General features: G+C 47.7%; 1 protein-coding gene and 1 long non-coding RNA gene across 2 annotated transcripts in view; one reads left to right on the top strand and one right to left on the bottom strand.

Moving 5' to 3' along the window:
• Window positions 1–22488, bottom strand: part of TSPAN3 (tetraspanin 3) — a 47989-nt gene extending 25501 nt beyond the window's left edge. Inside the window, exon 1 of the mRNA XM_075897384.1 lies at window positions 22330–22488. Coding sequence (XP_075753499.1) covers window positions 22330–22392 — 63 coding nt within the window. The 5' untranslated portion in view covers window positions 22393–22488. The remainder of the gene's footprint in view (window positions 1–22329) is intronic.
• LOC142818335 (uncharacterized) lies at window positions 141–9221 on the top strand. The gene is made up of 3 exons (XR_012895804.1): window positions 141–594; window positions 6001–6127; window positions 9049–9221. It is a non-coding gene; the product is annotated as an uncharacterized LOC142818335 (long non-coding RNA).
• Window positions 22489–27985: the final 5497 nt, after the last annotated feature.

The following is a 27985-nucleotide window of genomic DNA, read 5'->3' on the forward strand; positions in this document are numbered from 1 at the left end:
AGGAGGTCATCAAGTCCAGCCCCCTACCCAAGTCAGGGCTTTGTCAACAAGCTGAGACTTAAAAACCTCTGGGGACGGAGATTCCACCCCCTTTCTAGGTAACCCATTCCAGTACTTCACCACCCCCCTAGTGAAATAGTTTTTCCTAATGTCCAACCTAGACCTCTGCCAGATAAGGTACTCTATAGATATTAAGATAAATGAAAAAAATCAGCTAGGAGCAAAAACACAAAAATGAAGCACTGTAACACAAATGTGTTTAATGGCTTATTGCAGTCAAAGTTAGGTATTCAGCACATAGAAAAGATGAACTAGAAACACTAATATGCTAGCATTTTATGCTATGGAACAATGCAGACACGCACATTTGGGATACAAAGCGAAGAACCAAAGGAGCCCAAGGAACAATGGGATTATATTGTGTTGCCTAGCAATGAAACATCTGAATGTGCCAGTGATGTCATACCCCACTTCAAAGAATTAAGATGCTTGTCGGGAATGTGGTATTTGGCAAGGTGGCAGTGGGGGGAAAAAAAATCTGCAGCTGTCACCAGATATGAAGAGCGCAAAGGAAGACTGAAATCAGCACCATTTGTGAGCCTCTTTGTTCTTCTCTGTAGTGTTTTAAATGAAATTTTAAAGTGGCTTCTCCCCCCTCCCCCCATCCAAGAAAACACAGTTCATAGGAGTAGGGATATGAACGATTAGTCAGGTAGTCGACTAGTTCTTCTCCCCCCCCAGAAAGAGACAGCAAGGAAGATGGGGGTGAGGAATCTCCAGGATACAAGTGACAGCGCTGCATAGAGCACAGAGTCAGCAGGGGAATCCACACAGCGCTGACACTTTGAAACGTCATGGCGAGCACGGGGTCGGTGCTTTGAAGTGTAGCAACTGCCCTGATTAGGGCAGTGGTCTCCAATCTTTTAACCACAAGATCACTTTTTCAATTTAAGCACAAAGTAAGATGAACCTCAAACCCAAGTACCCTTGCCAGCTTCCATACCCCACTTCTGAGGCCCCGTCCCTATTCCACCCCTTCTCGAAAGCCTTACCCTCCTGTTCACTCCATCCCCCTTCCTTCCCGAATCTCATTCACTTTCTCCAGGCTGGGGTAGAGGATTGGAGTGCAGGCTCTGGTCTTGGGCCAAAGGGGTTGGAGTGTGGGGCTATGTCTAGACTGCAGGCTTCTTTCGGAAGAAGCTTTCCCAGAAGAGATCTTCCAAAAAACCCCAAAACTTCTGAAAGAGAGCATCTACACAGCAAAAGCGCATTGAAAAAGTGATCTGCTTTTTTAAAAGATAGCGTCAAAATAGCCATTTCAAATTTGGCGTTATTCCTTGTGGAATGAGGTTTACCAAATTCGAAATAAGCACTCAGCTATTTCGAATTAATTTTGAAATAGCGGTTTGGCTGTGTAGACGCTAGTAAAGTTATTTGAAATGACAGCTGTTATTTCGAAATAACTCTGCTGTGTAGACATACCCATGGGGATTAAGATATTCCTCTTATTTTTACCATTTGTACCAGGGATGTGAAATATCAGTTCACTGAATAGTTGATTAACCTCATGAATTCTTATTGGTTACTTGACTATTCTATAGTCCCCAGGGGTGGGGCCAGCAGCCCGTGTACTTGGGCCCCACTCCCAAGGAGCCCCCTGCCACTCCACACTGCTGCCTCTATATCAGAGGCAGCAGCATAGGGTGCCCAGGTGGGAGCTAGTGAATGAGGGGAGCCAGTTTAAAAACCAGCTCCTCATTACCCAGCACTGCTACCTCCGATACAGAGGCAGCAGTGTGGGGTGGCAGTAGCCCCTGTCTGGGGGCAGGGTGAGAGGGAGGACTGAGCTCCCAGACCAGGCACGAGCCGGAACTGATCTAGGCTGTCTGCCCGCCTGGCTCCTAATACACTTAAAATGCAGAGCCGCAGCAGGTGTAGGTCCCAGACCCAGTGCCAGCCAGCAATGAGCCAGGCTGCTAAAAAATGTACGGGGTAGGAGAGGGAGGGAAGGAAGGGGGAAAATGTGTGTACTCTATGGTATTAATCTATAAGCTTTTGCTTATCAGTTAAATCAGAGTACCGGAAACTCCCGAGTTGCGACTGCCCGAGTTGTGACCCTCCCGCACTTAAACGTGGAAGGGGCTAAAAAACCCCAACTTATGTCCTCGGCCCACATTTACAACGGAACACGGCACCTATCGTCAATGAGGGTTCAAGTTACAATGCCCCTGACTTGCGACGCTTCACCGGGAACCAATCACGTCGCAAGTCGGGGGTCACCTGTACACTATTACATCCCTAATTTGCACAAACTAAGTTGAGGCTTATATGCAAGCTTTTCTGAACAAACTGTTTGAAGTGTAAGATCTGATAGCCTAATAACCCTTCATAGTCTGTATGCTTTGAAAGCATGTTAGAGCGACTGTTATATCTTACACTGAAAGTTTGTTTAGAAGAGCTTGTAAACAAGTGGTAGGAATTGTTTCTGTATAAGGCACTTAATTTGCATGACTTAGATTCTTCTAAAACAATCAAAAGCAATGTAACCCGTATATATGCTGCATACCACGTCATGGTAACCACAACTGACACCGCCATTTAGAATGAAGACTGCATTAGTTCAGCCTTATGTTTACATGGAGAATAAGATTCATTTGAACATCTACTATACATTTTGAAGAGTTTATGGATTTGTTTGTGCAAAATAAAGGCATACTTTGCCATTACTTACAGATACCAAATTTTGCATAAACAATCCTGCCACCTAAATTAGCTGCATGCACTACTTTTTACACTGGAATATACTAGGTGAAAGGTTTACATAATTATTTTTGTTTTTCCAATTTGAAAAAAAATGACATGATTTGAGTTCATAAAAATATTTGCTAACAAAATTAAAATTGAGTCACCTATTCAACTGTTATTTTAGTGCAAAGAACTTTACCGTTACAAAAATCACAAAATAACTGAATTTAGTTATGGAATGAGTAAGAAAAGGTTACTCACCTTGTGCAGTAACTTCTGTTCTTCGAGATGTGTGTCCCCGTGGGTGCTCCACTACAGGTGTCGGGCTCGTCCCGGCGCCGCAAACCGGAAACTTCTTCATAGCAGTAGCCCCCTCCGGAGGGCCGCGCGTGCGCAGTGTGTCCCGCGGCGTTCGCGCCTTTTCTGCGTCGCGCGGCCCGACCCGCCAGTTCCTCCTAGCCGGAACATCTGCAAGATACAAGAGAGATCTCCGAAGCAGGGAGGAGGGCGGGTCGTGGAGCACCCACGGGGACACACATCTCGAAGAACAGAAGTTACTGCACAAGGTGAGTAACCTTTTCTTCTTCTTCGAGTGATGTCCCCGTGGGTGCTCCACTACAGGTGAGTATGAAGCAGTCACCCTCGCACTGATTGTGCTTCGGATTTACTTGTGCACGGACGAAAGGACTGCTTGAGCGACTGCTGTGTCTGCCTCCTTGAGACGGTCAAGGGCATAGTGTCTAGCGAAGGTGGATGCGGACGACCATGTCGCTGCCCTGCATATGTCTCTAAGTGATACATTTTTCATAAAAGCCGTGGAGGCAGCCATACTTCTGGTTGAATGCGCGGTTAGCGGACAGGGCAGAGATTTCCCTCTGAGAGTGTAGCAACGGGTGATACAGTTAACTATATGTTTGGAAACACGTTGGGACGACAGCTGATGACCTTTAGAGCGATTAGCGAGTGATAATAGCAAATGCGGAGACTTCCGGAATGGACGTGTTCTGTCAAGATAAAATGCCAATGCCCTTCTAATGTCCAGAGTGTGCCAGCGGGCTTCCTCCGGTGTAGCGTGTGGTTTGGGGTAGAAAGTAGGGAAGATTATAGGTTCATTGACATGAAAGGACGAGTTGACTTTTGGCAAGAAGGATGGATGACATCTCAGTGAGACTCCCTGCTGAGTGAACATCGTGTATGGAGGGTCCGCTGAAAGTGCTGCAAGCTCTGAAACTCGCCGAGCTGAGGCTATCGCCAGGAGAAAGGTAACCTTTATCGTGAGAATTTGTAACTCACAAGTCGCAAGTGGCTCAAATGGTGGGCGGGTAAGGGTGTCCAGTACAAGGCCAAGGTCCCATGGCTGCGGGATAGGCTTGTGCGGTGGACAAATATTGGAAATTCCCTTGAGAAATTTCTTCGTAAGTGGATGAGAGAAAACAGAAAAGCTCTCTATGGGAGCGTGAAAAGCCGAAATAGCTGCCAAGTGTACTTTTAGCGAAGCAGCGGCCAATCCTTGGGAGTGTAAATGCAGGACGTAGTCCAGAATACGCTGGATCTGCACATTTAGGGGGTTAATGGCTTGTGGCTGGCACCAGGCTGAGAAGCGACGCCACTTATAGATGTACGATCGTTGGGTGCTGTGGCGTCTGCTTTGCACGAGTACATCCATGACCGCTTGGGAGCAGGTTAATTCTAGGCCCTGGAGCCAGTTAGGAGCCAAGCTGTCAGGTGCAAGCGGTCGACATCCGGGTGGAGAAGGTTGCCGTTTTGTTGTGAGATCAAGTTGTTGATCCGTGGAAGACGTTGAGGTCTGGACGCCGACATCTGCATGAGTTGCGTGAGCCAAGTCTGGCGCGGCCAGAAGGGAGCCACCAGGATTATTGTCGCCGAGTCTGATAGAATTTTCTGTATTACCCGTGGTATCAGCGGGATTGGGGGAAAAGCGTAGAGGAGATGGTACGCCCCCCAGTTGAGAAGGAAGGCATCCCCCAAGGATTGGTTGTCTATCCCCGCTCTCGAACAGTAATAGCGGCACTTCCTGTTGTCGCGAGTGGCAAAGAGGTCGATCTCTGGGTAACCCCATGCCCGAAACAGATCGAGGGCTACAGAGTGAAGGAGCTCCCATTCGTGTTGGGAGTGGAATGATCTGCTGAGCGTGTCCACAATTATATTGGTTTTGCCGGGGAGATAGGAAGCTATGAGCGCGATCCTGTGGCGGATCGCCCAGTTCCACAGGCGCACTGCTTCCGCACACAAAGTCCTGGACCGGGTCCCTCCTTGCCGGTTGATGTAGTAAACCGTGCATATGTTGTCGGTAAGGACTTGTATGGTGGTCCCCTGTATGTGGTGGACAAAGTGGCGGCATGCGTTGAAGACTGCCCTGAGCTCCAGGAAGTTTATATGGAGTAGGGATTCCTGATGGGACCACAGTCCCTGAGTCCGGTAGTGCAACATATGCGCCCCCCAGCCTATTAGGGACGCGTCCGTGGTCAGTTGAATGGATGGGGGCTGGATCCGGAATGGAACGCCTGCTAGAGTATTGGCAGGTAGAGTCCACCAAACGAGCGATTTCCTGACTCGGGCAGGGATGGTTATGAAAGCGTTGATATTGGTAATGCCCGGTTTGTAGGCTATGAGGAGCCAATGTTGCAGACATCGCATACGGAGGCGAGCATGGGCTATGACGTATGTGGTAGAGGCCATGTGGCCCAATAGTTTCAGGCAGGTAAGGTAAGGGACCTTCGGGGCCGTGAGCAAGACGTTCGATAGGTCTCGAATGGTGTCGGCTCTGTCCGTAGGCAGATACGCCATAGCAGTGGTAGAGTCTAGTCTGGCCCCAATGAACACGATGGACTGGGCCGGAGTTAGAGTAGATTTTGGCAGATTGATAATTAGGCCAAGGGTCTCGAAGATGCCTTTTGTAGTGGCAACTGCCATCTCGGCTTGTTCTCTCGAAGGTGCCGAGAGGAGGTAGTCGTCGAGATAAGGGAAGATGGTGATCCCCGCTCGACGGAGGTATGCCGCTATGACTGCCATGGTCTTTGAAAATACTCTCGGAGCTGCGGATAGGCCGAAGGGAAGTACCGCATATTGGTAGTGGTCGTCTCCGACGGTGAATCGCAGAAACCTCCTGTGAGCTGGATGGATAGGAATGTGGAAATATGCGTCCTGCAGGTCGAGAGACGCGAACCAATCCCCCTTTTGTAGTGTTGGAATGATGGAACCCAGAGTAACCATCTTGAATCTGTATCTTCGCAGGTAGCGGTTGAGACCGCGAAGGTCTAGTATCGGCCTCCATCCCCCCGACTTTTTCTCTGTGAGGAAGTATCGGGAATAGAACCCCCTGCGATGGAATTCGGGAGGAACTATTTCCACCGCACCTATGGTAAGCAGGTGAACTACTTCCTGTCGTAACAGGTTTTCGTGGGAGGGGTCCCTGAAAAGGGGTGGGGAGGGAGGGTTGGTGGGAGGCAAGGTGGAGAACGGAATGGTGAGTCCTGAGGTTACAATCTCCCTGACCCAGCGGTCTGTGGTGATGGCAAACCAACGAAGGGAGTATGGATACAGACGGCGGTTGAAGAGTTTGGTTACTCTCGCGTTGGGTTCTATTTGAGGGATGGCTCGCAGACTCTCGATCAGTCCGTCAAACTTGCTGCCTAGATTGTTGCTGGTTGTTGGCCTTGTTAGATTGCTGGCGGCGACGTTGGGGGCGCTGCCTCTGTCTATGCTGGTCGTATGGCCTAAATCGTTGGTTGGTATAGTAGGAAGCCGAAGAAGGAGGCGGCCTCTGCCTGTTATATGGCCAGGCTCTCCTGCGCCTGAAGGGCGGGGTGTACATCCCTAGCGTTCTTAACGTATTTCTAGAGTCTTTTCCTGAGTGAAACACTTGGTCTGTGTTTTGAGCGAACAGGGATGCTCGGTCAAATGGGAGGTCCTCCACTTTAGGGTGTAGATCCTTTGGCACTGAAGCCACGTGGAGCCAAGAGTCTCGTCGCATGACGATGGACGTCGCGGTAGTGCGGGAGGCTGAGTCCGCGATATCGAGAGATATCTGGAGCGCATTACGGGCCACTGTGTAACCCTCTTGCACTATGGCCTTCAGTACCTCCCTTTTGGAATGTGGGAGATGCTGTATGAGCGGCACTAACTTCGAATAGTTGTCGAAGTCGTGGTTGGCAAGATGGGCGGAGTAGTTCGCCATCCTCAATGTGGCCGTTGCAGATGAGTAGACCTTTCTGCCTAGCAAATCCAAGCGTTTGGCCTCTTTGTCCGCGATGGGATTCCTCGCCTGCGCGGATCTCGCCTTTTGCTGTGCTGCGTCAACCACGATAGAGTTTGGAACAGGATGGGTAAAGAGAAACTCTGCATCCTTGGCATCGATAAAATATTTTCTGTCCGTGCGTTTGTTGGTAGGAGGCATAGACGCCGGAGTTTGCCAGATATCATTGGCTACCTCCAATATCGCGGCATCAAAAGGAAGAGCTAGCTTGGATTTACTAGAATGTTGTAAATTTCTGAGCAGCGGATGGTGTTTTGGAGGCGCCCCCGAGGTGCGTAGGTTCTGTGAATCTGCTACCCGTGTAAAAAGCTCATGGAACTGTTTGTAATCATCTGCTAGAGGGGGTTCGTCATTAAACACCGCATCGTCAGGAGAAGAGGAAGCGACATCTGTCGGGGAGGCCACTGACTGGCGTTCCGCCACTGGTGACTGAGTGGTATCGTCCTGTGGGACCGAAGTCGTGGACGCATCTCCCGTAGGCGCTGGTGGGCGTTGAGCCGGTGGAATAGAGCCTTGGGTCGTTGGCGAATATATTTGCTGTTCGCTCGGAGACAAGGGTGAGCGCCTCGATATTGATCGTGAACGCTCCGAATGCGGTGAGCGGTGACGAGACGCACGATGAGAGTATTGTGGAGAATAGGACAGAGTGCTCCTATGACGATAATAGCGGGAGCGGGTAGGTGATCGAGGGGAACGAGAGCGGTACGAGTAACGGTATGGCGATCTGGAGTAGTATGATCGGTGATAGTGAGGCGGTGTGATGGACCTTCTCGGGGATCTATAGTAACGGCGTGCAGGAGAGTACTCGTGATAGTGGCTCCGCCGTCTTTGAGGTGAAATCGAAGGTCCAGGCGAGAAGGCTGCCCTGTCCGAACCTGGAGAAGGGGTACGAGGGTGGTGTGTTTTCCTCTGTGCCTTCGTCGGTACCGCTGTAGAAGTATGGGGGACCGGGCTATCTGGGATCGAGATAAGTGAGGCCCCATCAGAGATTTCCCCTGGAAGGCGTGGTGATTGAGGCGCAGGAGGTGAGGAAGGCGGAAGCACTTCTTGTCCCGACACCTGAGGGTGTAAGGTCGTCGGATCCGGTGCCGAAACGGGAGACTGGGACGGCTCCTCCACTTCCAGCGATCGGTCGGTGCGGTGCCGACGCGCCCTGAGGATGAGGAATGGCTGCGTCGCTAGGCTTTGGATGGGATCTGGGTGCCGAGTGTTTCCTCGGTGCCGTGTCCGGTGCCTTAGGTTGTTGCGGCTTAGGCTTCGGTGCCTGTTTAGGCTTCGGTGCCGGGTCGGCCACCGGTGCCGTCTTAGTCGGGGCACGGTCATGCGCCGACGGTGCCGATTGCCTCGGTGCCGAGGACCGCACCGAATCCGGCTGCGGTGCCGCTCGGAGGCTCGGTGCCGCTGATGATGGTGCCGACTCCGGACGGGTTGGCGGGGCCGATGCCAGAGAGAGTGCGGGGCTCGGCGCCGATGTGCTACGGGCTTTGGAAGGCTTTTCCATCGCCTGTGGGTGGCCCGACGCGGCTCTCGAATCTGCCGCACTTAGGCTCCTGGACGAAGCGGAGGCCTTTTCTTTGGTCTTGTGCGTACCCTCGGTCTCTCGCTCCGTTGTCGGCGGCGGCTGGAGAGCCTTGTTGAAGAGGAGCATTTTAAGGCGCATCTCTCTGTCACGCCTCGTGCGCGCCGTTAGCTTGGCGCAATGGCCACACTTCTGAGGGATATGGCCCTCCCCTAGGCAGCGAATGCAGCGGGAGTGGCCATCCGACACGGGCATAGCCTCGCCGCATGATGCGCACTTCTTGAACCCGGGAGAACCGGGCATGGTTCGCTGTTCGGGTGTAACCCCCGGGATTAAAACAGGGGGTTGAAGTAACAGGGTTTTTTTTTTTTTTTTTTTTTTATAAACAATTAACCAATCTAACTAACTAAATAACTATATAAAACTGACTAACACTACGTTGGGAAGGGGCTAACTGGGAAAACAACTGAACATATATCTAATTTTTGACTAAACGATTTCTCCTCAGGAGAGGAGCGTGTTCCAGATCCGTCTGCGGCCGTGGACGGTTAGGAGGAACTGGCGGGTCGGGCCGCGCGACGCAGAAAAGGCGCGAACGCCGCGGGACACACTGCGCACGCGCGGCCCTCCGGAGGGGGCTACTGCTATGAAGAAGTTTCCGGTTTGCGGCGCCGGGACGAGCCCGACACCTGTAGTGGAGCACCCACGGGGACATCACTCGAAGAAGAATGGAAGCTTTGCAAGTTTCTGAATCAAATTTACTATGTATGGTAATTCAATAAAGTGAATAATATTTGACGCTGAAATCTTACAAATTTAAAACTTTTTTCTTCCCTTTTTCAAGCACATTAATGTAAGATTCTACTACATATATATATTTAATTTCTTGAATTTTTTTATACGTGTAATCTACACAGAATGACTCTGCCCAGTCAATGACGGGCCTCATCTGCTAGTAGCATTATATATACATACCAAGTAACACTGCTTCCTGTAATCAGAGAATCATTGGGCTGAAAGTCTCAAACACATAGAGTCCTATCACCCTCATTCTTTTGGTATTCATAGAATCATAGGGAAGGAGGGAGTGGGGGAAAAGGATAGGGAAGGGTTAACACTTGATCTAATCCTCCATTGTTTCCAGATTCCTTGCACTGCACAAGAACAATGAAGATTCTTCCATGCAGTAAAGTGTTCTTTTGCTGGATAAAATATTTCAAATTTGAAGCACTATTCAGAGATAGCACATTTAGCCTTCTGACTTGTTTTTGCTGCTTCTGGCTATAAACAGTTTAAAAATACATTATGAAAATAAATAATATAACAACTTACAGGAGTGGAAACATTTAAGGCCCTAATCTTGCAACTATTTAATCATGTTTTTTAAATGAGTTCAGTGGGACCTACTAGTGGGTTTAAAGTTAAGTATTTGTCTTCCCAAGATCAGACTACATGTGTTGACAGAAAATTTGTCTCAAAATAAATGAAATAATTCAAACATGCCATATCAGTTTCAAGAGGGCAGCTTTAAAAAAAACCCATCAGTTATAAAAAATGTTTAAGCTATTCACGTATAGGTTCCCAGAATATACACTTTTTCCTCCCACCAAAAGGGCCTGCTGATTTTCACGTTAACAGCTTCAGCAGCAGAAATTAAGCCATTTTCACAGTAAGAGATGACAAGTGGATCCAGGAGCAAGATTTCAGCTGAATGATTCCCATTGGATAGCCCAGTAGCTCATCTATGCTCTCTGAAAGACACTTGAGAATTACTTCTGACTTTAACTTACAAAGAGAAATGGAGACAATTCTCCAGCTACCACCACAGAAGAGGATTTGTCAGCTAATTTAGTCATGTGCAAGATTAGCCTTTTCTTGTTTAGCTCACTTTTCATTACTTACTTACTGCCCGTTACGCCACTTTTCATTAGACACCCTAAATTGTTTTTGTTAAGAAAAGAAGGTAGGCACAGTCTTCTTGTAAAGACAGTATATAAGATTTTGCACTATATTCCACATGTCCAAGCTTCTTCTGTGGTTTTAGAATGATTTCTTATGATTTAATACCATTATTTAATTTTAACTATTTTGAGCTGGGTGTTCAGAGGCTTTGCAGAACTGTTCTCATGATTTTCACTTAAAATAAAATTTACACAAAATTAAGCTAAATGACACTCTCTCAATAATGCTTCTTAACGCTACTACTATTTTGTGACTAAAGCCATACCTACTCTGCTTTATGTCAGCAAAAATGTGTTGCTCAGGGGTGTGGAAAAAACCCACCCCCCAGAGCAATATAAAAATTACACTGGAATAAGCACTTGTACACACAGCACTGTGTTGGAGGGAGACACTCTTCAGCCAACATAGCTATCACCACTCACTTAGAAAAATCACCTAAACAAGTGGCAGTAACAAAGAACTGCATCTAATAACCTCCCTAGGTCCCTTCAAGTCATAGGATCTCTCACTCCCATCAAGATAGAGCAGTGGTCTCCAAACTTTTTAAGCACAAGATCACTTTTTGAATTTAAGTGCAATCCAGGATCTACCTCAAACCTAAATATCATTGCCCCATCTCCTTTGTGCACCTTCTCTGAGGTACCACCCCTGCTCACTCTATCCTCCATCCCTCATTTTCACCAGGCTGGGGAAGAAGGTTGGGGTACAGGCTTTGGTCTTGGATTAAAGGATTTGGAGTGTGAGGGGACTCTGAGCTGAGCTTGGGGCAGGCAGTTAGGGTTTCAGAGGGGGTTCTAGGTGGAGTCTCTGGGAAGGCATTTGGATGCAGGGGTGCTCGGGTCTAAGACAAGAGCTTGGGATATAGGAGAGGGTTCATGACTGGGGTAGGAGTTTGGGATGTGGGCTCCAGCTGGGCACGGCTTACCTCAGGTGGTTCCTAGGTGATGGTGCACTGGGGCTAGAGGCAGGCTCACCCTGGCTTTGCATCACTTCTAAAAGCAGCCAACAAACTCCACCCCAAGTTCTGTTGTGCCCCCTCTCTGTTCTGGTGAGAGAGGATACAGAGTGGGAGAGAGGGGCACCTTGACATCAACGCCCCTTCTTTGCCTCCCCTGCCCTACACAGAAAGCAGGAGGGCTCCTGAGGGAACAGCTCCAAGGCAAAGGGCAGGAGATGAGCAGCAGTGGGAGAGAAGCAGCTGAATGAGCAGCAGCTGATGAGCAGCAGTGGGAGAGGAGCAGCAGTGGGAGAGGAGCAGTTCTGGCATTTGGTAGCCTCTTGGGCTACCAAACCATTTAGGATCACCTGTCAGAGGCTCCAAGATCTACCAGTAGATCCTGATCTACTGGTTGGTGACCACTGACATAGAGCATCTAACCAAGCAAATTTATAGTAGCACAGCTATATTAGTACAGCTGTGCCAACAGGGGCATTGTCTACAAAAGCAAGCTTGAGATCATGCAATACTGTAATAATTAAAAAATCCTACTTTTGTCATTACTGCAGCAGTGGCAGAATTGTCACAGTGAAAGAATAGATGCTGAGAACGTTCTACTTCTACTGACACCTGAGAAAGGTATACAATAGACAGCTGAAGAGAACGCAAAAAGGAACAAAGTGCTATTATAAACTGATCTGGCAACATGAACTTCTCAAAAATTTCTCTTAAAGATTAGTCTCCTCTCCTTACAGAAAACTGGATTGATGTGGATTGGAGGTTTTCACCATATAAGAATTAAGTAGCACGTTTCATTGTCTTAGAAGGTACCAGGAAGGGGCTTTTTTTGCTCTGACCTCATTAGTTATTGATTTACGTAAGCCACATATATTATAACAGGAGCTTAGGCAGATCTCGATCTTCAAGATTTTTAACCTCCCCAGTATATTTGTTCCGCCCCCCCCCCACATTAGAAATATATTAAAACAAATATTTTTGGTAAAATTGTTATTCAAATATCATTTCCGTAAACACATCCTTCTATTCTGAAATTTCCACGTATAGGTACTTAGTCTTAATATCTTCTTAATTTCCTGACCTACAGTACTCAGAAACAAAAAATAGGAAGCTACCAAAGTAATCTTGGAGCTCATGATCATAGTTTATCACAGGGGTGGACGAAATACAGCCTGCAGGTCGGATTCAGCTTGACACACATTCAGATTTGGCCTACCACAATATTCTCTTTTGCCAGTATCCTGCGGCCCAGCAGGACCCTTAGGCAGGCTCCCTGCCTGCTACAACCCCACATGCTGCTCAAAACAGCCAGCAGCTGGGTCCAGCATGTGTGCATCTGTGTAGCACATATTCCTTATACAGCCGGAGGCCTCTGTGTGCTAACCCTGCCCCAAGCACAACCCTTCTAACTCCCATTGGCTGCCTAGGCAGTACTTGCTACATGCAGAGACCCACTGCCTCATTCTCCCTCCCCCAAAGGGTGTGCCATGCAGAGACATGTTGGCCCCAGTAGCTGGCCACTTTGAGTAGCACAGCAGCCAGGGAGCCTGCCTAAGGGTCCCTCTGAGCCACTGGCTGAGAGCCACTTAAGGTAAGCCCCTAGTACTTCACCTCCTGTTTTAGGTCACAACCCAAACTCTGTACCCCCTCCTGGAGGTCAGAATCCTCTCCTGTAACCAAACTATTTCCTGGACCCTCCCCCTCCTCCTGCCCTGGGTCATCCCTCCCTCCCCCCAAATTCCCTCCTGGATCTAAAACAACCTCTCCTGCACCACAATCCCCCTATTCAGAACTGATCCCACATCCCTCTCCATTAATAGAAAAATGCAACCCTCGACCACTTGCCAAATTCTTGTAGTGCCCCCACCACATTAAAATTATTGCCTACCCCAGGTTATTGTTTTAAGACCTGGTGTTATCATTTAACTCAGTTCCTCAGGAGTACAGTATGTTGACAGAGAGCATTATATCAGGCAATGTTCAAACGTTTGCCTATATTCTTCACATTTACATTGGGGTCACTCCTCAGCTTCCACTGGTTTACATATTGTCATCAATATTTACTGGCATCAAAGAGGTGCGCACCACACAGATACACACACACTGGAGTTCTGTAGGGACCAGATTCTCCAAAAATCAGCAGCATTTCTTGCAATTTTAATACTGTGTAGCCTTTCCCAGAGGTATTTTGGGGTAGAGGCAGAGCAGTTTCTGCACTTCAGCCTACTGAAGAAAAGCATCCGTGCAATGGATGTCTTGGATCATATACCTGTTTTTGTTTTGCCTTTTTACTAAAGGCTTCATGCTGCCTTACCAACAGTGGTGTAATTCCTTTGAGGCAGGATAGCAACAATCCTAAAAGCTACAACTTTGTATGTTCCTCTAGTGCGTCCTTAGTTCCAGAATCTTTCCTATTAAGTCAGACTTATACGTGCATCATTTACTAAATCCAGTCTTAAATACAAGTGAGATTTTAGTATTTCTTTAATCCATTGTAATTGTTTAAAATTCTCTAGAAATATTTACTAGTGATATCCTACTGTTTCTTCTAAAGTTTGATGGATGCTGTCTGACTTCAGATGCTCATTTATCTGTACCAGCAAAAAGCTAAATTCCTTTACAGCCTGTCTTCATAAATATTTGCCACATGTCCCTAGATTTAAAAAATGTGCGGTCCTTTCGTTGCACAAGAGAACCTGATGCCATATTGGTGAGATATAAGTTTATAATTTAAGGCTTTCTTCCTTCATTAGTCATGTTTGGACCAAGATTAATTTCTGGAAAAGAAATGTTGCTAAGTGGTAGATCAGTTCAATATCTCCTTATCAGCTATAACTTGATTCTCTCAGAAGGGTCAGCCTCTGATATTTCCTGTTAATGTTTCCATGAAGGTCTTTTTAATTTTTTACACATGCCTTGTGACTCATCCAAAATATAGATGTGAGAATTAGCAGCTACAATATTATTTCATATTAAGATGGAACTAAACTAGCATGATTTAATACCCTAGCTTAATGCATGTTTTCACAGTGGGACCAATCTGAGAGTCACTTTTGAATTTTTGTTCTCCATGCCAGTGAAGCTCAGGCATATCATGAAATTTCTGACCTAGAGGCCTGGAAAGAAGCATGAAGGCCAGTGACAATGCAGTGCAGATGCCAGGATTAGTGAATATCAGCAACTGGATATAGATGACCTGGGCCTTTCCTCAGCAGCAATCTTTTTTCTCTCTCTCTCCTTCTCATAGAAAAGGAATATAGGTTTAGAACTATTACCAGGACAAAATGAAGGAAGAACCCCCAATGTTGGAGGGAGGGGGATAATACAGGCCTCTAGGAGAGAATGAATATATCAAAAAACAATTTATTCTACAGAATTTTAATAAAAGCACAGTCAAGTTCTTACAATGCCTACTAGGAAACTGCAAGAAAGTAACATCAGTGTTACTTAATGGGGAATCATTGGGGAGTCATTGGTGACTGGAGACAAAAGCAACCCGGTGAGTGAAACTGAGTAATTGGATGAAGAAGTGGAAGTGGGTGGAGCAGTTACATGTTAGCAGGCTTGATATATTAGATTCTAAGAAAACGTGAAAGATGGGCAGGGGGTTTGATAACATAGGGCTGCATGAAAATTAATAGCCCATCTGATTTTTACGTGTTCATTGTTTGTGTTCAGAAAGTGACTTCTTTATTCCAACTATAAGAAACAAATGGTGCTGATGTGTTCAGAAAATGAGCGACTATTAAATGCGAGCATAACTGAGGTAAGTGCTAGAACAAGATATGGAATAAACTGAAACACTGAAAATAATGTTAGAAGTTAAGCCTTGTCAAGAGTTATAGCAAGATGCAAAAGATTTGTGCTCATCTCAAATGCTGTTTCTTCAAGAATAAATGAAACTGTTTAATGAAATGGAAGAACAAAACATGGACAGTTTGAGGACACTTCAGTGCTAATGGTCTACAACATCTAAACATGATATTTTAGGTCCCTGTTTCTGGCCTTACAACAGCTCTTCAAGATCAGCTTAATTCAAAGCCTCTACTTCTGGCAAAACGGAAGAGATTAACTGCTGATCAGCCACTAGAACTAAAAGACAAGAGACATGAATTTGGAACAAGTTACAAGTTTCTTTTAAGGAAGCATCATCTTCAATGCGGCATTAAGTGAGTAAGAAAAAAAAACATTAGGGTTACGTCTACACTGCAGGCTTCTTGTGCAAGAACTGTTTTGCACAAGAGTTCTTGCGCAAGAGTGCGTCCATGCTGCCATGTGCTTTTGCACAAGAGCATCCATGGCAGTGTGGAAGCTCTCTTGTGCAAGAAAGCTCTGATGGCCATTTTATCCATAGGGGTTTCTTGCGCAAGAGGACTTACTCCTCATGGGGAAAGGAATAACTCTTGCACAAGAAGCCCTCTCTTCTGATGCTTTATTGTAAATTTACTTGCACAAGAACGCGCGTGCAGTGTAGACACACCGCAAGTTTTTGCGCAAGCAGAGCTGTTCTTTCGCAAGAAGCCTGCAGTGTAGACATAGCCTAAGTTAACTGTGATCCAGATGTGTTGTTCTAGACAGATTTTAAGCTCACAGGTCCACTACATAGTCCTGTTTTTTGAGGTCCACTAACAGATGCTATACATTAAAAAGACTATTAAATGAAAACTGGAAGAATGAGCAACAACATTAAACACAAGAAAGTGAGAGCTTCTCAGGTACAATCATGCTAAATATCTGAAATCATCAACATTGAGGGAGTTCAAGCACCCAATTTAAACTGTATTCAGAAAGTAATAATACTGGAGTGAAACCACATTATGGAAGTTCAAATTTTCCTCAATTACTGTGTGCGCCTGATTGCTGGGCCTGCCTTCAGTCAACAAAATAACAGACCACCACTAGTCAGAACTACAGTCCCCAACTTAAATCCCTCTAGTGCAGTGGTTCCCAACCTTTTCCAGATGGGGACCCATTTTGAAAATTCAGAAAGACTTGGTGACCCAAAGCAATTCAAAAATGGGGGGAGGGGAGAGGGCAGAGCCACCTGGGGAGATACTTGGTGACCCTTTTGAAATGTAACGGCCACCCATATTTGGGTCCCGACCCATAGGATGGGAAACCCTATTCTAGCACATCATTAACAATCCGTAAGCTATCCTGGAAAATGATCCCTCACTCTCACAGGCCTTGGGGGACAGGCCAATCATAGCCTATAGACAACCCCGTAGCCCGAGGCTGGGCAAAATATTGTCTGCAGGCCAGATCCAGCCTGCAAGAGCCTCAGCCGGTCCCATGTCCCTCAGGGAAGCTGGCTGCTGCAGGGCCATCTGCATCTCTTAATGCTGAGAGCCCGGCGGAGGGGACAGAGGCTTTTCACACTGCTCCCATCCCTCGTAACTCCCATTGGCCTGTTTCCAGCCAATAGCTGCTGCCTGTTTGCAAGACAGGCAGCATGTGAAGGGCCCCTCCCCCCTCATCCCAAGGCTCAGTGTTTTGTGCAGTACAGGTGCATGGAAGGCAGGGATCCTGGTTAAGGAACCTACTGGGCTGCTTGCTGGGAGCCACCCAGGTAAGGACTCCCAGATACAGCCTGCCTCTGGCACGCCAGCCCCTCCCTCTCCCAAACCTCTCCCCCATGTAACCCGAACGTTCTGCACCCCTGCTCTATCCCCCATACACCTTTTCAGAGACTGTATCCCCTCCAACACCCCATATCAGGTCACAACCCTCTCCCAGAAACTGCACCCCAATCCGCTGTCCCTGGTCACAGCCCAAATCCTCAGCTCAAGTCCTCCTGCCCCAGGTGGTAACCCGTCACCCCCAAACTCTGCACCCTCTCTTGCACTCCTCTCCCAGGTAATGACCCCCTCCTACTACACTCCTCCCCCAGACCAGAATCCTCTCCTGCACCCATACCTCTTCCAGACCCTGAAACCAAATCCCCTGTCTCTGGTCACAATCCAAACCCCTGAACCCGTACCCCAGATCACACCCCCTCTTCCAGACCCTGCACCTCCTCTTACACCCCAGTTCACAATCCCCTCCTTCACACCAACTCCCTCACAGATACCACACCCCCATTCCCTACCATAAGTACCCTTCTGCATCTAACCTCCATCCCAGACCCCCACAACTCCCTTCATTAATATAATGGAAGAATGCAGCCCTTGACCACTTACCAAATTCTCAGTGTCCCCTCCATCAAAAATGATTGCCCACTCCTGCCCTAACCTGAAACAAATTATTTCCAGCAACCATACAGTACACTATCATACTCACCCAGGAACCCACCCCCTGCAATAAACTCTGGTGCCCACTTTGTCCACACTTCTATACAAGCAACATCCCTGCCAAACCGGACAGTTTTTACAACAAAGGTTTAATGGATATAAATCAGATATTCAAAATGTTAACATGAAGAAACCTGTTGGGGAACATTTTAACTTGTCCAGGCACTTATACATGGATTTAAAAGTGACTATGTTATTACAGAGCAATTTTAAAAAAAAAACCACACACACAGCTGGAGAGGAAACTGCAGAACTTGCCTTCACCTGCAAATCTGACATTTAATCAAGGTTTGAACAAAGTCACGATCTGGATAGGCCTTTTATTCAATACCCTAATGGCATCAAAAACTAAGCATGGGGCACTTACAACTTACTATTAGCCTCATTCAGCACAGACACTCTAATAGACAAGACTGTTTTCTTCTCTTTCCCTCCCTGTCTCCCCTCTTTTTCTGTTATTTATTTGTACCTCTGGACCCCTTGCTCCATTCGTTTGAAGAACTGGGTTGTACCCACAAAAGCTCACTATGATTTTTGTAAGTCTATAAGGTGCTACAGGGACCATTCGTTGTTTTTAAATTTGTTTCTGATGACTGAAGGATATTGAAAAAGGGAGAACTTATGTCTTCCTGCTGAAGCCTAGTATACACAGTTCTACACTAACACCCAACAGCAGTCTGTTGTATTTGTATTAAGAATGGGCTGTGAAGAAAACAGTGAGAAAACAATATTTTACATAAGATATTTAGAGATGGACTAAATTAATAAAAGCAATCACAGGAGATTTTAGAACTATTTAGCAAACTACAGGCTGCAACTTACTGCCAAAGGCTTAGTGAAAGTCTGAAGAAACTACAGGCAGTCCCCGGGTTATGTACAAGATAGGGACTGTAGGTTTGTTCTTAAGTTGAATCTGTATGTAAGTCGGTACTGGCGTCAGCCGCTGCTGAAACTGATCAGTTTCAACCGCGGCTGAATCTGGACGCCAGATTCTGACTTACATACAGATTCAACTTAAGAAACCCAGGCATCCTCAAGTCAGCTGCTGCTGAAATTGATCAGCAGCTGATTCCAGGAAGCCTGGGGCAGAGCAACTCTGCCTCAGGCTTCCTGTAGTCAGCCGCTGGTCAGTTTCAGCAGCAGCTGACTTGGGGATGCCTGGGGCAGAGCAGCTGGGGTGCTGCTGGGTTGCTCCAGTAGCGCAGCTCCTCGGCGCTACTGGAGCAACATAGCAGCACCCCAGCTGCTCTGCCCAAGGCGTCCTGATTCAGCCACTGCAGAGCAGCTGGGGTGCTGCCGGGTTGGTCCGGAGCGGCGCTGTGGGACCAACCCGGCAGCCCCCAGCTGCTCTACCCCAGGGATAGGCAAGAAAAGCCTGGTCTGCTGGGGGGAGGGGCCCACTAGCTGCACCCCCCCGGCAGACCAGGGAGACGGGGGTGGCGGGACTGCCCAAGTCCTCCACGGCTTTGCTCCGTCTCCCTGGTCTGCTGACCTGGGAGATGCGGAGCAAAGCCGCAGAGCACGCGGGCAGCAGGACAGTCCAGGCGCGCCGCGGCTGTCCCACTGCTGGCGTGCTCTGAGGCTTTGCTCCCCATCTCCCTGGTCTGCTGGTCGGGAGACGGGGAGCAAAGCCACAGAGCACGCCCGCAGGGGGACAGCTCAAGCGCGCCCGGGCTGTCCCGCTGCGGGCGAGCTCCAAGGCTTTGCTCCCCATCTCCCTGCAGACCAGGGAGACGGGGAGCAGCTTTTCTCGCCCCAGAGGACAGGGGCGGCGGACCGCGGCGCATCTGGGCGCCCCGCCGCTCCCGTCCTCTGGGGCGGGAAAAGCCCCGTTCGTAACTGCGGATCCGACATAAGTCGGATCCGCGTAACTCGGGGACTGCCTGTAACAGAACCAGAACTACATAAAGATGAAAAAGCAAAGATAGCTGAGATAATGCAATGTATTACTTAACCAACAAAACTGATATTAAAGCCATATGTAGAGCCCAGAGAGAGATGCAACAAGTAATACATAGATGGAACAAACACTGATTTCTTTCCTTCTCAACTAGAATTTTTAAAAAAATTGGATCCAGATTTTTAATCTCAGCACTGACATTTGGCAAAGGAAAGTATTCTACAATATATCATTATGCCACCAATTCTGAAAATAAGTCACAATGCAAGCCAACTGAATTCAGAATTCTATCATATGTACCCTTCTTCTCCAGGCAGCTCAGCATTAACTGACCATATTAACAGAACTGCCCTGATTGTACTCTGCCAAAAAATTTTTTTCCCAACTTTTGGCAGCACAAACGGATGCAAAAAATGATTAGACATCTTCGTGTGGTACTAGCAATTATTTCACTATATGTTGTAAATGAATCATGCTCATGCTTCTCTAAAACCAAGGTAACAGCATTAAGAAATGTAAATCAGTAACCTTATAACCTTGCACTGAACGATTTCCTTGACAGTAGTCAGCTGTCCAACCATTGTTTAACTTGAACAGTCACTACATAAATGAGTCAGTGTAGAATTATATACTTGGAGGCAGTAAGTACATAATATAGGAAGACATCATCACTAAACCTATGATAAGCAGTCATATGACTGACCCGAACTAAGTTTGTGGTCGTCTATAGCTAATCCGATTTAAATAATCAATCAAGTCAGAACAATCTATTTTAAAACCCTCTAAAAATACTCCAGTTACAACAGTTACTTGACTCGTTACCACCATGTATAACCAATTTCACAGGATAAATATTTGGTTGAAGCTACAGTATATTTAGCACAATACAGAACACAACCCATCTTTGAAAGTAACAGCCAGCAATGCGCTGTGCTCCAAATAAAGAGTGATATTAGGGAGGCTATTTTGGCTAAACAGCACCTGCATCACTCAATTTAAAAATTAAACAGATCTCAGGTGGCGGATTCATCTCAATGTAGGCAAATACATCCAGAAATTCTATAACATGAAGTAGGGAAATTTTCAGTGGTTATGCATTTGCATACGTGTGGGAGGGGAGGTGCTGGGGGACGGACGAGGAGAGACGGGAGTCAGTGCACATGGAGAACTGGCTTTTAATCCGGCTCAGCTCCCTGCACGTACCAGCTCCCACGGAGCCGCTCCTCAACCCCCCAGCCCATGCTGCTGTCTCTGTATCAGAGACAGCAGCAAAAGAGGGCAGGTGGGAGCCAGTGCTCCCTGCATATACCAGCTCTGGTGGAGCTGCCTGTCCTCCACCCCCACACTATATCAGAGGCAGCAATGTGGGGAGGAGGGGGTGTTAGAGAGGCAGCTCCCTTAAAAGCTGGCCAGCTCCCCCCGCACCCTCCCCCCGGATCAGGGGCAGCAGCGCAGGTGAAGGGGATGCGCGTATAACCATTTAAATGGGTACGCTATCATATCCCTAATATGAAGCAGCACATATATACAGATTTTGCTGTACCATCTTGAGTTACTCAAATACAGGAGGCCCCCAACTTGCAACACGATTGGTTCCTGGGGAAGCGTCACAAGTCGGGGGGTTTCGGCTCCTTCTGCACTTACAAAACTGGTTGCAAGTGCTGGTGGTCGCATCTTGGGGGTTTCCTGTATATTTTTAATCAAGAAATTTCTTCTTAAAGTTTAAGACCACACATTCCACAGAACATGGGGACATTAAATCTAGTACCAGCCTCATTTTAAAGGAACTATTTATATATCACTGTTAATCATGTTCTGATATTCCATTACCAACTATCCCTTCTCCTTTCAAAGTCTGAGATTTTTTTAACAGCTGGAGCAACAATCTTGCATGCCTAAAATGCCTATAATCCCAGTTCCATCAAACTGGGAAAACTGCACTAATGTATCATGCGTACAATGGATTATCTTTACTTAAGCTATGCTGTACTGATATGGCCAAGATGAAATTGTGTTAATATAGCCTCACTGTCTACACTGGAAAACATGGCTTAAAGAGAAAGATCTATTGTTCTACTAACCCAGATAAGCTTCTTTTCTTCCTGTCCCCATGTTTTAATTATAGCAGTGGTATGACTGGTTAGATTGAGACTATATTGAAAGTGCATATTACTGGCTTTGTTTATAGCAGGATTACTGTTTCCACGAAATCTGCATTCCCGCTCCTCCCGACAGTACATTATTTTGATATAGCTCCTTGTTAAGTGTTAGATGACCACAAAGAGCAGAGACCAGAAAAAAGCCCCCCCAAGAACTTCATAACCGGGATGAAGCCAACAGTGGCTCTTTGGCCGTCCCTCGCTGGCACTCCCCTGGCAGATCCACCTCTTTCGGCAGCGTGTGCCCGCAGCGGGCGGCGCAGGACTCGCGCCAGGGTAAGCCAGAGGGGACCTGGAAGTTTGTCCCCAGCCTTTCCCGTCTGCGGCGGGGGGGGAGGGGGAGAGAGCGCGGGCTCCCCGGCTGCAAGGCGCTGCGAGCAGGGGCAGGCCGGGCAGCACCAGCGCGAGCCGCCCGCCAGCAGGGGGTCCGGAGGGGGGACGGGGACGCGCCGGCCGCGTCCCACCCAATCGGTCGGGAGCAGCCCCCGCGCCGCGGAGGAGCGCGCCCGCTCGGCCGGCTCACCCAGAAGATGAGGTTGAGGAAGACCAGGACGGTTTTGGAGGAGGTGATGCCGCACTGCCCCATGGCTCCGGCGCCTGCCGCTGCCCACGTCTCGCCTCTTCGCTCCGCCGCCGCCAGCTGGCCCGCCTCACGTGACCCAGGCCAGGGGACGGGCAAGGAGCCTAAGATGGCGGCTGCCTTTGTCACCTGATGGGGGAGGTACCTAAGATGGCGCCCATTCTGCTCTTAAAGGAGCCGCGCCCTGTAAGCGAGGGGACGGTGTGTATGTAGTCGTAGCGTAAGGGAGGCAAGAGGCCGACCCGCCCGCTCTTTGTGCTCCGCGCACTGGACTGGGCCGCCCTGCACTGGCTGCCTGCCCGGCCGGACACAGGCCCGGGATCGCGGGCCCGGCACAGGCCCTGAGGCCGTTTACGAATCACGCGCTTTAAGCCGTAACGAAGCGGAGAGTCGCGTGCGCGCGCTCGGGTCTCTGCCCTGGGGCTCCCCGCGCCCGGCGGGGCGGGTAGGAAACGCCTTGGCGGGCGCCCCCGCGAGGCGAATGGCGCGCTCCCGCCGGGCGCGAGCTCTGCTGCGGGGTGAGGGGCGGGGAGAGCGGCACAGGGGCTGCGGGGTAAGTCGGGGATGCAGCGTTACACAGCCCGGCCCAGTCAGCTTCCCTGCGGATGGTGAGAGCCCAGTGCCGAGCCCGTGTGGACCCTGCCGGCCTCTTGGCAAGAGGCAGCCGCACTGCCTGGTGCTTTTGGCGAGTGCCCGTTGCAGGCTGCGTCTAGATGGGCAGCATTTGCCGCAGATGCTGTTAACGGAAAAGTTTTCCCTTAAAAGCATTTTCGGAAAAGAGCGTCTAGATTGGCAAAAGCACTTTTTGCGGAAAAGCGTTCGTGCCGATCTAGACGCGCTTTTCCGCAAAAAAGCCCCGATCGCCGTTTTAGCCATCGGGGCTTTTTTTGCGCAAAACAGTACTGAGCTGTCTACACTGGCCCTCTTGTGCAAATGATTTGCACAAGAGGGCTTTAGCCCGAACGGGAGCAGCACAGTATTTCCGCAAGAACACTGACGATCTCAAGCGGCCAGTGTAGACAGCTGGCAAGTTTTTCCACAAAAGCAGATGATTTTGTGGAAAAACTTGCCAGTCTAGATACAGCCGCAGTGTGAAGCCCTCTTGCGCAAGAACGCTCTCATGGCCATTTTAGCCATAGGGCTTTCTTGTGCAAGAAACCCGTTACCTGTCTACACTGCCTTCTCGTGGAAGAGCGCTTGTGCAAGAGGGCTTATTCCTCATAGGGAGAGGAATAACACTTGCGCAAGAAGCCCTGTTTTCCAGCGCTTTACTGTACGTTCACTTGTGCAAGAACGTGCGTGCAGAGTAGATGCTCTGCAAGTTTTTGCTCAAGAACAGCTGTTCTTGCATAAAAAGCCTGCATTGTAGACATAGCCAAGTAGTTTTTAAAAATATAGTGTTCCCCTTTATAATTCACATTTATTTAGTCCTTATCTGCAACCATAGGACAAGATGTTAAAGATTCTTTAGTACCTAGATTCTAAAACATACAAAAGTGCAGATCTCTCTAAGTCTGCTCCCCATATGTAAAATCGGAGATGGAGTGTGGAAAAGTACATTAAAGACACTCGAGATGAGATCCATAATGGTAACAGGTGCCTAAATCCCACTGTTAGGTATCTAAGACTAGGGATGTAAAGGGGTAACTGGCCAGGCTGAAGTAGCTCCCCACCCTGTGTGGGTGAGGGATGCTCCAGTTTGGCTGAGCCCTCTATGCTAGTGATGTAAGCAACTAGTTGAGTCAACTAGTCACTCCCCTCCACCCCCTTTGCTGCCTCTATCAGAGAGAGGCAGGAAGGGGGGAGCAGGAGCCAGTGCTGGGGAGAGCCGATTCCCCCAGCACTGTCTCCGTGGGGGAGAAGGGCAGTGTGGGGATTGGGCAGCACAGCGAGGAAATGGTGGCACTTCTGCCTTTGAAATGTAGTAAGAATGGGGCTCTTGCTACATTTCAAAAGCAGAAGCACAGCAGGAGCAAGGGTGAGTGGGGGACTCAAGCAGTCACCTGCTGGCCCCATGCTGCCTGCATGCATTTTGCTTTTGAAATGTACAAAGCCTTGGGGCATGGTCCAGAGAGGCCCCCGCACTTGTGGGGTTAGGCCAGAGCAGCCCTTGTTGCCTGCAGCTGATGACGAATTGGTTAAATAAAATTCTGGGTAGTTTCTACATCCCTAGTATTGTTATTCTTTGTTGTGTATAATATGTGTGTGTTTAATGTGCCTTTCCAAAAGTGATCAAATTTAAATTCTAGCACATACCCCAGAGGAGAAGGGATTTGAACAGTGACCTACCCCTGCTCACAAGCGCTCTAATCATGAGGCTATGTAATGTACTGATGCATGGCGCTTCCCTTAATCTCATCTATTGAAGTTGTTCCACATTAAATAATTATTAATTAGACCAGTAAAGGAATTACGACGACTATATAGCCTCATGCAGCCTTTCTTAAACCACAGTCTATAGATTCCTGGAGATCCCCAAAAGGGTCAGTGGGCCCTGCAGATCATCTCGTACTCCTCCCTCCCTTTCTCAACTTCTCCCCCACCCAGGGTCTCTTGCGCACTAAAAGTCCGTTGGTGCAGCAGGCCTAAAGCAGGCTCCCTGTCTAGTCTGGTTCGGTGACACTCCCAGAAACGGCTGTCATGTCCCTGCAGCCCCTAAGGATTTCTGGGTGCTGTCCCTCCCTTGAATGCCAATTCCATAGCTCCCTTAGCTGTTTTCAGACTAGTGGAAGTGGGGTGGAGCTGGCATGTTTGCATAGGAGAATACAGTGCCCCATTGTAGGACTTTGAAGAGAGTTGCTACAGTTCTTATGTGGAAGGATAGCGATCATGACATGGGGCTTTCAGCATAAACTTGTAAAAGTGTGTGGGTAGTGATGTCTCATAAGGATCTGGATAAGGATTCATCATCTAAAGAAAAAGTGACGTTCAAATCTACAGACATTTAACACTCTACATCCCAGAACCATTTTGAGACTACACAGTGCTGTTCTCACATACTTTGAATTCATTTGTGTTACTGGAAAAGGATGGAGGTTACAAAATGGAGGTCTAATTGCCACGTGCTTTGATCCATAGCGATGTCCATTTGAACCTGAAATAGTAAATAAGGTAATAAAACTAACAACTAATTCTTTTCCCTTACACTTTTTATAGGGTTACATAAAAGTCCTATAGTTAACCGTTCATACTGTTTAATCCATTTTTAATCATGTAAACAAAATTACACTCTTCAGCTACTGCAGAGACAAATTAAACTTCCAAAAGGTTTTAATTTTGCAGAATTTAGGAAAGTTAATGAGAATCTGAGAAGTCATAATTAAACATGCTGATCACTTAACTGTTTCAAATGTCAGGCATATAGAGCGGAATTTTGTTTTCCCAGTCTCCATTTGGTTGGACATTAGGGAAGACTTCCTAATGATCAGGGTGGTTAAACACTGGAATAAATTGCCTAGGGAGGTTGTGGAATCTCCATCACTGGAGATAATTACGAGCAGGCTAGACAGACAGCTATAGAAGTGCTTGGTCCTGCCATGAGGGCAAGGGTCTGGACTTAATGATCTCTTGAGGTCCTTTCCAGTTCTAGTATTCTATGATTCTATGATTTCTAGTGATAAGGATTAGCTCATGCAAAAAGCTGGTGTACACTTGTGCTAGTGTTTTATATTGGGGCTTTCAGTTTAAATATCTGGGCCATGATGGTTTCAGATATTCTTTGATGTTTTCTAGAGAAAAAAAAACCACTCACCTATTTGAGTTCCACCTACCTTATTTAATAGCTTGTTGGAGGCAAGTTAGAACCTGCAATAATTTCTTTGGCCTACATTGGTACTAACTTATCTTGCAGAAGTCATTTTTGCTTCTCTTCCCTTTTTTGATGAATCTTCAAGTTGTGGGCTTTACATGACATCAGTGGGTGAGGAATGGTTCACATTACTCTTCAGATACTGTTTGGGAAGCCAATTCTAGATCCAGTGGCGAAAAGTACGTTATAGAAAATTATATTTATAGAAAATAAGGAATAGGGATGTTAGTGTGTCCCTGTTTACATGATTAACTGATAAGCCTGGGCTCATCCGTTAATCCTAACAGTTACATGCATCCCTCCTGCCCCCTTGCTACCTCTATCAGAAGCAGCACGGGGGAAGGGAACAGGCAGGAGCTGGTATGCACGGGGAGCCAGCATTTAAGATGACTCTCCGTGCATACCAGCTCCTATGGAGCCACCTGCACAACTCCACCCCCTTCTGTTTCCCACAGAGGCAGTAGTGGAGGAGGGGCAGGTGGCTCTGGGAGCCGGTGGTTTCCAGCTACCCCCAAACACCAACTCCTGTGGAGCCACCTGCCCCACTGCACTGCTGCCTCTGATAGGCAGCAGTGCAATGGCTGTGGTGGGGCAGGTAAGAGCCATTACACGCAGGAAGCCAGCTTTCAAGCTGAGTTACCTGCCCTCCCCCCGCCCGCCCGCCCTGCTGCTGCCTCTGTATCAGGAGGGAGGGGACAGGTGGGAGCTAGTGCTTGCAGGAAGCTGGCATTAAAGCTGAAGCTCCACGAGCATCAGCTTCCACCTGCCCCCTGAGTGTAAACGTATAACCGCTAATTCAGCAGTTACATGTTTACCAAAATGAATGTTTGTTAACATCCCTAGTGAGGAAACATATCTGACAAAATGGGGACTAAAGGCTGAGGTTTTCTTCTAATTTGTTTAACATCCCCACCTATTAGGTTTCTTTCTACCAAAAAATAAAAAAAATTACAGTGTTTTCAGTCAATTAGGAAAGCAAAGATATATAATATATCCCTAATTTTAAGTGACTTCAAGCAGTGGTAGGATTCAAGATCTGTCTTTGCAACCTAACTGGACTTTCTGTTCCCTTTTTATTCTAATACATGGTTTTGGTGCTAGTAGCCATGGCACTGTGATAGGTGCTGGGATTTGTAGGTAGTATTTTTGGATCTGAGATAGCACAAAAGCCACAGTATTAGGATAAAAGCCTCAAGTTAGGCTGATTTGATTAATGCAATATTGTATTGGAGGAATATCCTCCTCCTTCCCCCAGCAACATAAGGTTCACCTACAGAAGCATGGACAGCACTATGTTGGCAAGAGACGCTTACCTACAGACCATTCTTTGTCAGTGGTTAAATTACGTTGACAGAAGTACTCTTTCTAGCTGGCATAGAGCAGCTACAGGAGACTTTATAGCAGTACAACTGCATCAGAACAGCTGTGTTGCTGTAAGCTCTCCAGTGCAGAGATGGCCTTAAACTTGACACTGTAAAAAAGAAAAATTCAAAGCATAGGCACAGTGGAAGGGTGTATCTGGGTGGTGTCAGGAAGTTAAGGAAGATGGTTTTAGCGCAGGGGTGGGCAATAATTTTCACATAAGGGGGGGTCACTTAATGCATTTTGGTACATGGTCATGGGCTGCACTCCCCCAAAGGGATGGAGCCTGGGGTGGAAGGGACAAGGCTGAGGACTATCTTCCTCCTATGAGCTGTCTGGGGCCAGAGGCTTTGAAGTAAAAGGGCTCGTGGCTCCCAACCCCACTGCTACTTCATTGCCTGTGGCTATTTAAAAGGTTCACGGCTCTGG

The sequence above is a fragment of the Pelodiscus sinensis genome, chromosome 14 (genome assembly GCF_049634645.1).
Source record: "Pelodiscus sinensis isolate JC-2024 chromosome 14, ASM4963464v1, whole genome shotgun sequence".
Classification (NCBI taxonomy): domain Eukaryota; kingdom Metazoa; phylum Chordata; order Testudines; family Trionychidae; genus Pelodiscus; species Pelodiscus sinensis.